The 11094-nt window shown below is 37.0% G+C and overlaps 1 protein-coding gene across 1 annotated transcript; it reads right to left on the bottom strand.

The window, feature by feature from the left end:
- Window positions 1-3510: 3510 nt before the first annotated feature.
- On the bottom strand, window positions 3511-4640 carry LOC138146067 (transmembrane protein 176B-like). The gene is given in 2 exon segments (XM_069067760.1): window positions 3511-4303; window positions 4306-4640. Coding segments are annotated over 2 exon segments (804 nt in total). The 5' UTR covers window positions 4529-4640; the 3' UTR covers window positions 3511-3722.
- Window positions 4641-11094: the final 6454 nt, after the last annotated feature.

The following is an 11094-nucleotide window of genomic DNA, read 5'->3' as shown; positions in this document are numbered from 1 at the left end:
GTTTACATTTTAATCCTAGCTTTATTGTATTTCTTTGTGAAAAAGTTTTTTAATTTTATGTGACCAAAATCATCCATTTTATCTTCAGTGATCTTCTCTATCCCTTGTTTTGTTATGACCTTTTGTTCTATCTGCAGATATGATAGGTGTTTTTTCTCATGTTTCTCTAATTTGTTTATGATGTAGCTGACCTTCATATTTAGATTGTGTATGAACTTGTGTATTTAGATTGTTTATGAGCTTGTTTTTGTATATGGTGTGAGGTTTTAGTCTAAATCGAATATCTTCCATATTTCTGTCCAATTTTCTGAGCAGTTTTTGTCAAATCATGACAAATAGGATTTGGAGACTTTAATCAAGTTCCCTATTTTTTAATCAGTACTATTTTTTTTTTTTGAGAATTACTACTTTGTAGTTTAGTTTGAGATCTGATTGTTCTAGGTTCCCTTTCCCCTCCCCCCACACTTCTTTTTATTATTTCCCTTGAAATTCTTAATCGTTTTTGTCCACATATGAATTTCATTTTTATTTTTTTCTAGTTCTAAAAGGTATACCTTTAGTAGTTTGGTTGGTTTGGTATTGAATAAATTAATTTAGTTAATATTGTCTTTTTTGTTTGTTTTTTGGAGGGGAGAGGCAGGGCAATTGGGGTTAAGTGACTTGCCTAAGGTCACACAGCTAGTCTTTTTGTGTTGTGTCTGGGGCTGAATTTGAACTCAGGTCCTCCTGACTCCAGGGCCAGTGCTCTATTCACTGCTCCACTTAGCCACCCTAATATTGTCATTTTAAATATTGATTTGTCCTTTGTATAAGCAATTGATGTTTTTCCAGTCACTCAAGGCTATTTTTGTAAACAATTGTTCATAATTGTATTATATAGTTCTTGTGTGTATTATGGTAGGTAGATTTCTAAGTATTTTATAAATTTTGTAGTTCTTTTATTTTAACATTGTAATTTAATATTGTGACAAATTCATTATTTATTTATAAAATTTTAAAGAAACAATTTACACTCTGAATTTTCTCCTTCCTTCCAGACCCTCCCCCCCTGCATTGAGAAAGCAAGCAATATGACATCAATTATGCATATGAAACCATGCAAAACTTATTTCCATGTTAACCTGGTTGCAAGAAAAGTAAAGGAAGTGAAAAAATTATACTTTGATCTGCATTTAGAGTTCATTAGTTCCTCTTTCTGGAGGTAGGTCATGAGTCCTTCAGAATTGTCTTGGATCATTGTATTGATCAGAGTTGCTCAATCTTTCATGATTATCATTGTTATGATATTATTGTTACTATAGACAATGTTCTGGTTCTGCTCACTTCACTTTGTTTCAGTTCATGTAAGTCTTCCCAGGTTTTTCTGAATTCATCCTGTTCATCATTTCTTAGGACAAAAGTATTCCATCACAATCATATACTACAACTTGTTCAGCTATTCCCACACTTTGTAGTTATTAAATGGAATTTCTCTTTCTATCTCTTCATGCTGGATTTTATTGGTATATATTGAAATGCTGATGATTTATTTGAGTTTATTTTATATCCTGAAAGTTTACTGAAGTTACTAATTATTTCAATCAATTTTAGTTGCCTATCCTCAATTAAACTGTAAGTTCTTTATACCATTATATCATCTACCAAAAGTGATAATTTTGCTGCTTCTTTAGCTATGCTTATTTCCTCAATTTCTTTTTTTCTTGTCTTATTGCTATAGCCAACATTTCTAGTACTATGTAGAATAGAAATGGTGATACTAGACATCCTTGTTCATTTCTGATTCCTTCTGTGATACAGATATGGTTTTGATATAATAAAACAGGGAGAGCTAAAACAGAAAAGAATACTTTAAACCAATATCCTTAATGAAAATTGATGAAAAAACATTAAATAAAATATTAGCAAAGAGTAGAATATCACAAAGATTATGTAGCATGACTAAATTAGATTTATAACAGAAATGCAGAGTTGGTTTAACATTAGGAAAATTATAAATTTGATTAACCACACTAATAACAAAATTAACAAAAACAGTCATATGATTATATGAACAGATGCAGAAGAAGTTCTTGATAAAATATAACACCTATTAGACAGTGAAGTGGTGCAGTATATAGTACACTGGACCTGGAATCTGGAAGACCTGAGTTCAAATGCAGATTCAGGTACTTTCCATTGCAGCTGTGTGACCCAGGACAAGTTACTTAACCTGTCCCAGTTTCCTCATCAAAGAACCTTTTTTCTCGGGCTGTTTTGAGGATCAAATGAGCTAATATTTGTAAAGAGCTTTGTAAATCTTAGAGTGCTATATGATTACTATTAAAACATTAGAAAACAGAAGAATAAATGAACCTTTCTCAAAGGGATAAATAGTATATACCTAAAATTAAGAGTTAATATTATATGTAACAGAGATAAACCAGAATAATTTCCATTAAAATCAGGAGTGAGTGAATCTAAAGAGATTAATAGGAAGGTCCTAAACAATCAGGTCCATGTGGTAGGTGATGCCAGATCTTTGCAGTTCACAGTGAGTTTGTCAATGTAAAAAGGTGACTTTAAGCAGAAGCAGCACCAAGAAAAGCAAGGCTATAGCAAAGATGGTGATAATCACTGAAGCTTATCATAGGTCAGGGAGAATTTCCTCGTAACACCAATCACTTAGTGTTTCCTGGCCCCACTAACCAGGACCTTCCCCCTCCTTTGAAGCTGCATAGAGGAGGGTGAGTATTCTGAAAGTTCCCGAGGTCTTAGATGCCTATTGTGACATAGCAGCAAAGCATCAAAGAGAACTCCTTGGAGCTCATTGTGACTGTTTTGAGTCAACCAAGCTTTGAGGGTGGTCACAGTGCATTTTAATGAAAAAAAAAAAATAGCCTGATTTGCATGGAGGAGGAAGTTGGGGTATTGTTCCTAATGACCATTTGAAGATGTTTTGCAAATCACTAATAGGGAACCAAATGTAAATTAAAGCATTTTTTGAGGTCTTTCTTCATTCCCTGCAAGTTGGCAAAGATGACAAAAACCCAAAAAAACTGTTAATGTTGGAGAAACAGTGGGTAGATAGTGTAAGTCAGTCAACAAGAATTCATTAATAGCCTATTATGTGCCAGGCACTGAGCTAAGAGTTGCATTAGTATATACTGCTGGTGAACAAGTAAACTGATACACTTAGTTTGGATATCAGTTTGGAATTATCCAAGAAAAGTTATTAAACTATCTATATTCTTTGAACCAGTGACCCCAATGTTATGGAATTCCTAGTTTTAGTCAAAGTTCAGTGGCCATCTCCCTCATTAGAACTTTCCTGATCCCCTAACTGCTAAGAACTGCATCCCTCTCTTCAATGACCTTATATTTATATCATGTCTAATTTGTATTTATTTATGTGGATACATCTTGTTCTAATCTCTCCAGCAGAACGTAATTTCCATGACAATAGGAACTGTTTTATTTTTGACTTAGTATCATACCAATGTCTACTAACAGCTCCTTATACAAGATAGGTCCTTTTTTTTTTTTTTTGCAGTCATTGTTTTATTATCAGATTTTTGCCAAAGTAAGGAGGATGAGCAGGGAACTCCTTGAAATTGTGGGAAGAGTCAGGATGAGCTTTATTACGGTCTGGAGTGGGGCTGAAGAGCTGAGCAGTGACATTAGGATATGTGTATATGTAAAGAGGAATAATAGGTTATTTCAGAACCAACTAGCCCAGTTGAGGCTCAGGCCTCACAGGACCCTGCCACCTTGGCAGGGGATTCAAAGCTCATTTCTCCATGAAGTGGTTTCTTCTCTTCTACATCCTCTCCAGGTGGCACTTTGCTCTGGCGACAGAAGCATGAGTACACGAAGGTGAACCCTACAGGGGCCAGGGTCACCCCCAGCAGTGTGATCCAGACCAGTAGAGCAATGATGATAATTCCTCTTCTCAGGCTCTGAAACATGTTCATGTAGTCCATGCACTGGCTTTTCCTCCAGACTTCCTGTGGATCTGGAGCGGTATAGGCCATAGTGGGCCAAACACTTTCTTCACTACATGGTGGATAAAAGTAATCGAATGGACCTTGTAGGTCATCAGCACAGATAACAATGGCAGCAATGGAAGTAGAAATAGTTGCCAGAAAGAGTAGAGTTGTCAGGAAGCTCCACCATGCACCTCTCCGCTTCTCTTGAATGATAGCAACAACTCCAGCAGAGATAGCCACAGCTCCAGTCCAGAAAGCAGCTCCAGAATACTTTAATCTAAAGGAGGGGCCCATGCAGAAGAAGATTCCTAGAGCTCCACTCATGGCTCCCAATATATCTGTGCAGTCCAGGTTGCCAACTGGAGCCGACTCTCTCTAGGACTCAACCCAAGAGTGCCAGCTGGCTTATAAAAGAATTTCAACAGGGATTTCCCAGCTTTGAGAAGCTCGGGCAAAGCTGCCTCCTGGTGGATATGGATATTGATGTGAAATGGCTGGGAGGTTCCAGCTGCTTCCAACCCATCCATCTTAACTCCATTCACCTTCACCTCATTGGAGACCATCTTGCAGATCTTGTTTGGTTCAGCGTCTTTGGCCAGAAAGGGGGTATAAGGTTGAGGAGATCAGATGAGTGGAGAAAATAGAAATCCGATAGAGAATCAGCCTGTTTGGAAGAGTGGAGACAAGATAGGTTCTTAATAAATGATTGTTAATTGGTTGCTTGAATGCTGTACATATTGTCAGTTGTCACTGTGTTGGGATTTAAAAAAAACTGTATTTCTTTGTTAGAAGGGACAGTGCAATATAGAGGTGGGGATAGAAGTTCCCAAAATGATTGTATTGTAAATGCAAGGGGCATTGATAAAATGTTTTTCAAAAACTTAAAAAACAAAGGAAAACCACAAGATGCCATAAACATACATAGTATACTATGGGTTTCTGCAAGGAGTGTGACAGATTTTCTCATGATACCTTTGAAAAAAAATAGAGAAATATGAAGTGAATAACAATAGTGTTGCCAAGATTTGGTGGAATGACATTGTGACCACTTGGTACAGTGCAAATATGCTGAGTTTCATTGAGGAGATCTCCATTCCAATCTCAGTCCTACTTCTTCTCTGGACATGGACAAGCTCTCTATTCTTTCTCTGAGGGCCTCAATTTCCTTACCTGTAAAATGAAAGTGAGAGGCCAAGAGTTGAATTGAATAAAGCACTGGATTTGGAAACAGAGACCTGAGTTCGAATCCTCACTCTGTCACAGAGATAGCATTTTCTGCATCTACTGATAAAACCATATGATTTTTGTAGGTTTTGTTTTTGATATAATCAATTATGCTGATAGTTTTCCTAATATTGAACCAGCCCTGCATTCCTGTTATAAATTCCACCTGGTCATAATATATGATCTTTGTGAGATATCACTGTAATTTCCTTGCTAGTATTTCATTTGAAATTTTTACATCAATATCCATTAGAGAAATTGGTCTAGTTTCTTTTCTTTGTTTTTGCTTTTCTTAGTTTACGTATCAGCAATATATTTGTGTCATAAAGGGAATTTAGTATTATTCTTTCTTTGCCCATTTTTCCAAATAGTTTATATAGCATTAGAATTAATGGTTCTAGGGGTGGCTAGGTGGTTCAGTAAATAGAGCACTGGCCCTGGATTCAGGAGGACTTGAGTTCAAATCCAGCTTCAGACACTTAACACTTACTAGCCATGTGACCTTAGGCAAGTGTCTGATTAAGGAGGTTCAGGATTCACATGAATGGAACACCCAGCACTTCAAAAGATCCACTATAGTTTATATAGGTGAATGGGAAGGAAACTTATATAGGAAGGAATGGGAAGGAGATAACAGAGTAAAAGGCTTAGGAATAGTAAGATAAGAGCAACTATGATTTATATATATTTACAATAATCACTGATGCGGGAAAGTACCACCACCTGACCACACAAGCTGGGGAATCCTGGGTACAGCCGTCAGGGTCCTGCTCGGGAGGGTCCCAGGCAAGATGTCTCCTCCATGGGTGAGATTCCAATTTGGGGTCTGAATCTTACAGTTTAAGTAGTGCTGAAAACAAAGAAGGCATACTGCCAGGTGTTTTTAGCAAGCATAGTATCTTGTGTGAGGCCTGGGATGGAGGCCAATCCCTCCAAGGCCTCCCCCAAGAGTCTCCTTGGAGTGGCTAGTTTCAGGAGTTGGTTGGGCAGTTATCTCTTCTCCAGGACCTGGCCAGGGTCCCGGGAGAGGAGCAGACTTCTCAGGATCCTCTGTACCCAAACAGCTCAGGGTAATAGAAAGGTCATATGAGTTGGGGCCTTGGTTTGTATAATCTTATTCCTCACAGAGGGACTTACTTTGCCCCTTCAGTAAGTCACTTAACCCAATTGCCCTGCCTTCCCCCCTGCAAAACCAAAAAATAAAAACAAATTAAAAAAACAAAGAATTAATGGTTCTTCCAATGTTTCATGGAATTCACTTGTGAATCCATATGGTCCTGGGGATTTTTTCTTAGGAAGCTCATTTATAGCTTGTTCAATTTCTTTTTCTAAGATGGAGTTAAGTATTTTCCTTTTTCTGTTAATCTGCACAATTTTTATTTTTGTAAATATTTCTTTTATTCAATATTTTTGACCAATGGTTTATATGATGGTATGTTGAGTAATATCATTGGGATAAAAGATGGTCTTCACTTACTAAAACAATGAGCAGAAGCTAATAAGATGAAATTTGGTATGCATAAATGTAAAATCCTGCAGATGAGTTAAAAAATCATCTGCACAAATAAAGGAGAGGGAATTTATTATATGAAAAAGACTGAGGGGCTTTAGTGGACTACAACATGAGTTAGTAGTATCCCGTAACAGACAAGAAAGCTAATACAATCTGATATTGTCCGAAGAAAGTGCCCAGAAGGATGGTGGTGATAGTTCCACTGTATGCTCCCCAATCAGGCAAACCACATCTACTCAGTTCAGTGCTATATAGCACAATGATAAACTGGAGCATATCCAAGAAGTAAAAAAAAAAAAAAATCACCCCCTACAAGGACTGGTTGAAGTGACCAGGGATATTTAACTACAAGAAGAAAAGATTTAGGAAGTGCCTAAGAACTTTCATTAAGTATCTGAAGGGGCATCTGGGGAAAACAGAGTAGGTTTGTTCTGCTTGACCTCAGCTGAGAACTAAGAACAATAATTGCAAAGAAGTAGATTGTGGTTCAATATAAGAAAAACCTTAAAAATTAGATCTGTGGGAGCAGTGAGGTGATGCGTTGGATAGAGTACTGACCCTGGAATCAGGATGACCTGAGTTCAAATCTGGCCTCAGACACTAGCTGTGTGACTCTGGGCAAGTCACTTAGCCCTGATTGCCTTGCCAAAAAACTCCCATGAGATCTGTCAAAAAACCAGAACCAGCTGTTTTAGGAGGAATGGAATACATCTTCCTTAGCTGATCTGTTTTTAGAAGGCTTCCTCTTGACATTTCACCCTGAATCAGCCTAGGTGCTCATCCTTTAACTAGCCTGTGACAATTATAACCTTTGATCATTGTTGAAGCTGTGACAATTCTTCTAGCATCTCTTCTGGTCTGACTATTGGTACTATCATGCTCTGTGGGGATGGTGTAGCCTATAGGACCAGCCTACACCTGCAACCTAAATCTGAGTACCACCCCCCCCCCCCACTGCCTATGTATGGACCAGTCTACCCACCATCAAATATAAAGGAGTGGCAATAGTACCCCTTTCCCATCCATCTCTACGTCAAGGAATTCTCACAGGTTTTCCTCAGGAACATTTATTATTTATCTTTAAAGTCAAATGTATAGTAGGTACTTAACAAATACTTGTTTATCAATTCAGTAAATACATAATGATTATTTTTTTATAATGAGATAACCCATGTAAAGAACTTTTCAAATCTTAAAGAACTATATAAATGCTAACTATTAGTAGAAGGAACTTCACCATCAACCTACATTCCAGAACACTGAAACCTGTAAACAGATGCTGGGTTGCAAAAATTAGAATTTGAACACCTAGTGGAACAGTGTCTTGTTATCAAAATCAGTGTTCACTCTGGAATTCTACTATGACATAGTTAAAAAATAACTATGGTTTTCGTTCCTTTCTTTTTCCTTTCCCTCATAGTCAATGACTAGGGGAATTAAATACCACATGGGTCCGTTTGCCACTTATGCCACAGGCAGTGAAAGCAGTTTATAAATGGGAAGTTGATTACTATCACTGCCCTGGGGATCCTTTAGACATAGGAGATTGGGTCTAACCACCCTTATAAAACCTGTGTATTGGGAGACTGCTCAGGAAGCCGGCAATAAGAGTCTGATGCTTGAACAGGGTGTAGTCAAACAGCAAAAGCATTCAAAGCAGAGAGAGAGCTCCTGCTTGTGCTCTGTGGGACTCTGGAGAAATTATTAACTTGTCTGGATCTTAGCTATGAAGTGAGAGAATGGAAAGTAATGGAGAGTCATGGTTCCATATACAACCCTGTTTTGGGCTCTATGTACATGGAAATGTTCACGTTTTTGGTATTTGTCAAGTTCAGAATAATTGTTAAAGTATAATGAGGGGTTGGAGTAGGTGACCACTGAGGTCCCTCTAACTCTAAAATCTTTGCTCTTATGATCAAGTGGTGTGTGACAAGGCCTGATGACTAGGATCGCCCTCCTCTGTTTTGCTGTAGTTTGGATAAATGGGTTTCTTTGCTATTTTCTATGTGTCTTCTCTCTTTAGTTGTAATTCTCTTTCTTTTGATCTTCTCACAATTGGTCATCTTTAACACTGAACATTATGATGTTGAGTCACATTTGGGTTAGCCAGTGTTGTGGAAAAATTCAGACCCAGGTCATACAGTGGTTACAAGGGAAAACAGGCAAGAGAAAGTACATGGCTTAGAGCCAACCTATATTTGATGAAAAACCAGTCACAGTTGATTATTTCCTGCTTTAAATGGGTGAGTAGCGACACTTTGAAATACAAAGAATTGTGCTTTTTTGGGGGGTAAAGTTTCATAGATGCTTACATATTTTGACCACTAGAGGAGGCTGACTTACAAATACTGAAAAATGATTTGTATTTTTTTTTAATGCAGCTTGTTTTTTGTATCTGAAAGGAAGGAGTACAGAAGATAAAAAGAATAAAATGTAAAATGGAAATGTGCAAACTTAAAAGAGCAAAATCACTAAGCATTTTTAATAGAAATTTTTTTTTCATCAGATTAATGCTCATTTTTGGAGAAAGAATGTCTCTTGCTTATAGCCAATTACTGTATGCCTAAAAGAAATTAAACCATAATACATAATATTAAAATAAAATGCATAATATTAAAACTAAAAAAACCTTTCTGATATGTTTGTTCAGAGCATTATTTATTAGTTACTTTTAGGCATACAGTATATTCCCAAGTTTTCACATAGATGGAAATTTTTTTGGTATGTGTGCATATGTATGTGTATCTACCTGTATGTGCATAGACACACAAACAAATATATACTATAGTACTGCAATGGTTCTGCAACTTCACTGAGGTTGGTATATTTTCCCTCAAAGGATGCAGATTGCAATCCATCCATTCTTGCTCATCCTGAGGGAAATCTTGTCCATGTCATCCCATAACTGCACTCCTGCAGAGGGTTTACCCATTTCACTAGAGGCGCTTCCTCAAGTTCTCTTGACACTGTGAAGACATCAGTAGGGTATGTGAGTTATCATTCTTACCTTTTTCAATTATACAGTTAAAAATATTTTTTTTTGGAGGGGGGAAGGCAGGGCAATTGGGATTAAGTGACTTGCCCAAGGTCACACCGCTAGTAAGTGTGTCAAGTGTATGAGGCTGGATTTGAAGTCAAGTCCTCCTGACTCTTTTCACCATGCCACCTAGCTGCCCTAAAATAATTTTTAAAAGCTTCATTTTAACCAGTCCTGCCATATTTAATTTACAAAATCATCACGGCATTTTTCCAGTGTTTTCCCTAATACATATGTTCTTCTCGTGCCCTTTATTATGGTAAGGGGAAAAATGTTCATCTTCACAAAACTCCAGACTGCATCCCCTTTCCCCTCCCTGAGATGGTAAGCAATCAGATATAGGGTATACATATGCAATTATGTAAAACATTTCAATATTAGTCATTTTGTATAAGAAGATTCAAATAAAAGAAAAAATGAAAGAAAGTGAAAAATAGCATGCTTCAGTCTCTATTCAATCAATATCAGTTCTTTCTGTGGAAGCAGATAATATGCTCTATCCTTTGGGATTGTGTTGGATCATTGTATTGCTGAAAAGAGCTAAATCATTTGCAGTTCAACAATGTTGCTGTTACTGTGTACAATGTTCTCCTGCTTCTGCTCACTTCACTATATATCAGTTTATGTAAGTCTTTCCAGGTTTTCCTGAAATCATCTTGCTTGTCATTTCTTTTGGCACGATGATATTCCACTACATTCATATGCCATGGCTTGTTTAGCCATTCCCCAATTAATGGGCATCTCTTTGATGTCCAATTCTTAGCTACCACAGAAAGAGGACCAAATAGGTCCTTTCCCCTTTTTTTGGTATCTTTGGGATATAGACCTAGCAGTGGTATTAAAGGATCAAAGGGTATGTGTGGTTTTGGAGCCCTTTGAGTATAGTTCCAAAATATGCTCCAGAATGGTTGGATCACTTCACAATTCCACCAACAGTGCATTAGTGTCTCAGTTTTCCCACATCCCCTTCAACATCCAACATATTCCTTTTTTTGTCATTTTAGCCACTCTGATAGGTGTGAGGTGGTACGTCATAGTTATTTTAATTTGCATTTCTCTGATCAATAGTAATTTAGAGCATTTCTATGATTACGAATAGCTTTGTTTTCTTCATCTGAAAACTGCCTGTTCATATCTTTTGACCATTTATCAATTGGGGAATGACATATTTTTATAAATTTGACTCAGTTCTCTATATATATGAGGAATGATGCCTTTATCAGATATACTTATTGCAAAATGCCCCCTCCTGTTTTATGCTTTTCGTACAATTTTGGTTGCATTTGTTTTGTTTGTGCAAAAACTTTTAAATTTTATATAATCAAAGTGATCTATTTTACATTTTGTAATGATCT

This window comes from Petaurus breviceps, unplaced genomic scaffold, assembly GCF_028583685.1.
Source record: "Petaurus breviceps papuanus isolate PSGF00001 unplaced genomic scaffold, PetGlider_PUasm1.0 90752, whole genome shotgun sequence".
Classification (NCBI taxonomy): domain Eukaryota; kingdom Metazoa; phylum Chordata; class Mammalia; order Diprotodontia; family Petauridae; genus Petaurus; species Petaurus breviceps.
The sequence above is the reverse complement of the archived record's forward strand: the minus strand, read 5'-3'. Positions and strand labels throughout refer to the sequence as shown.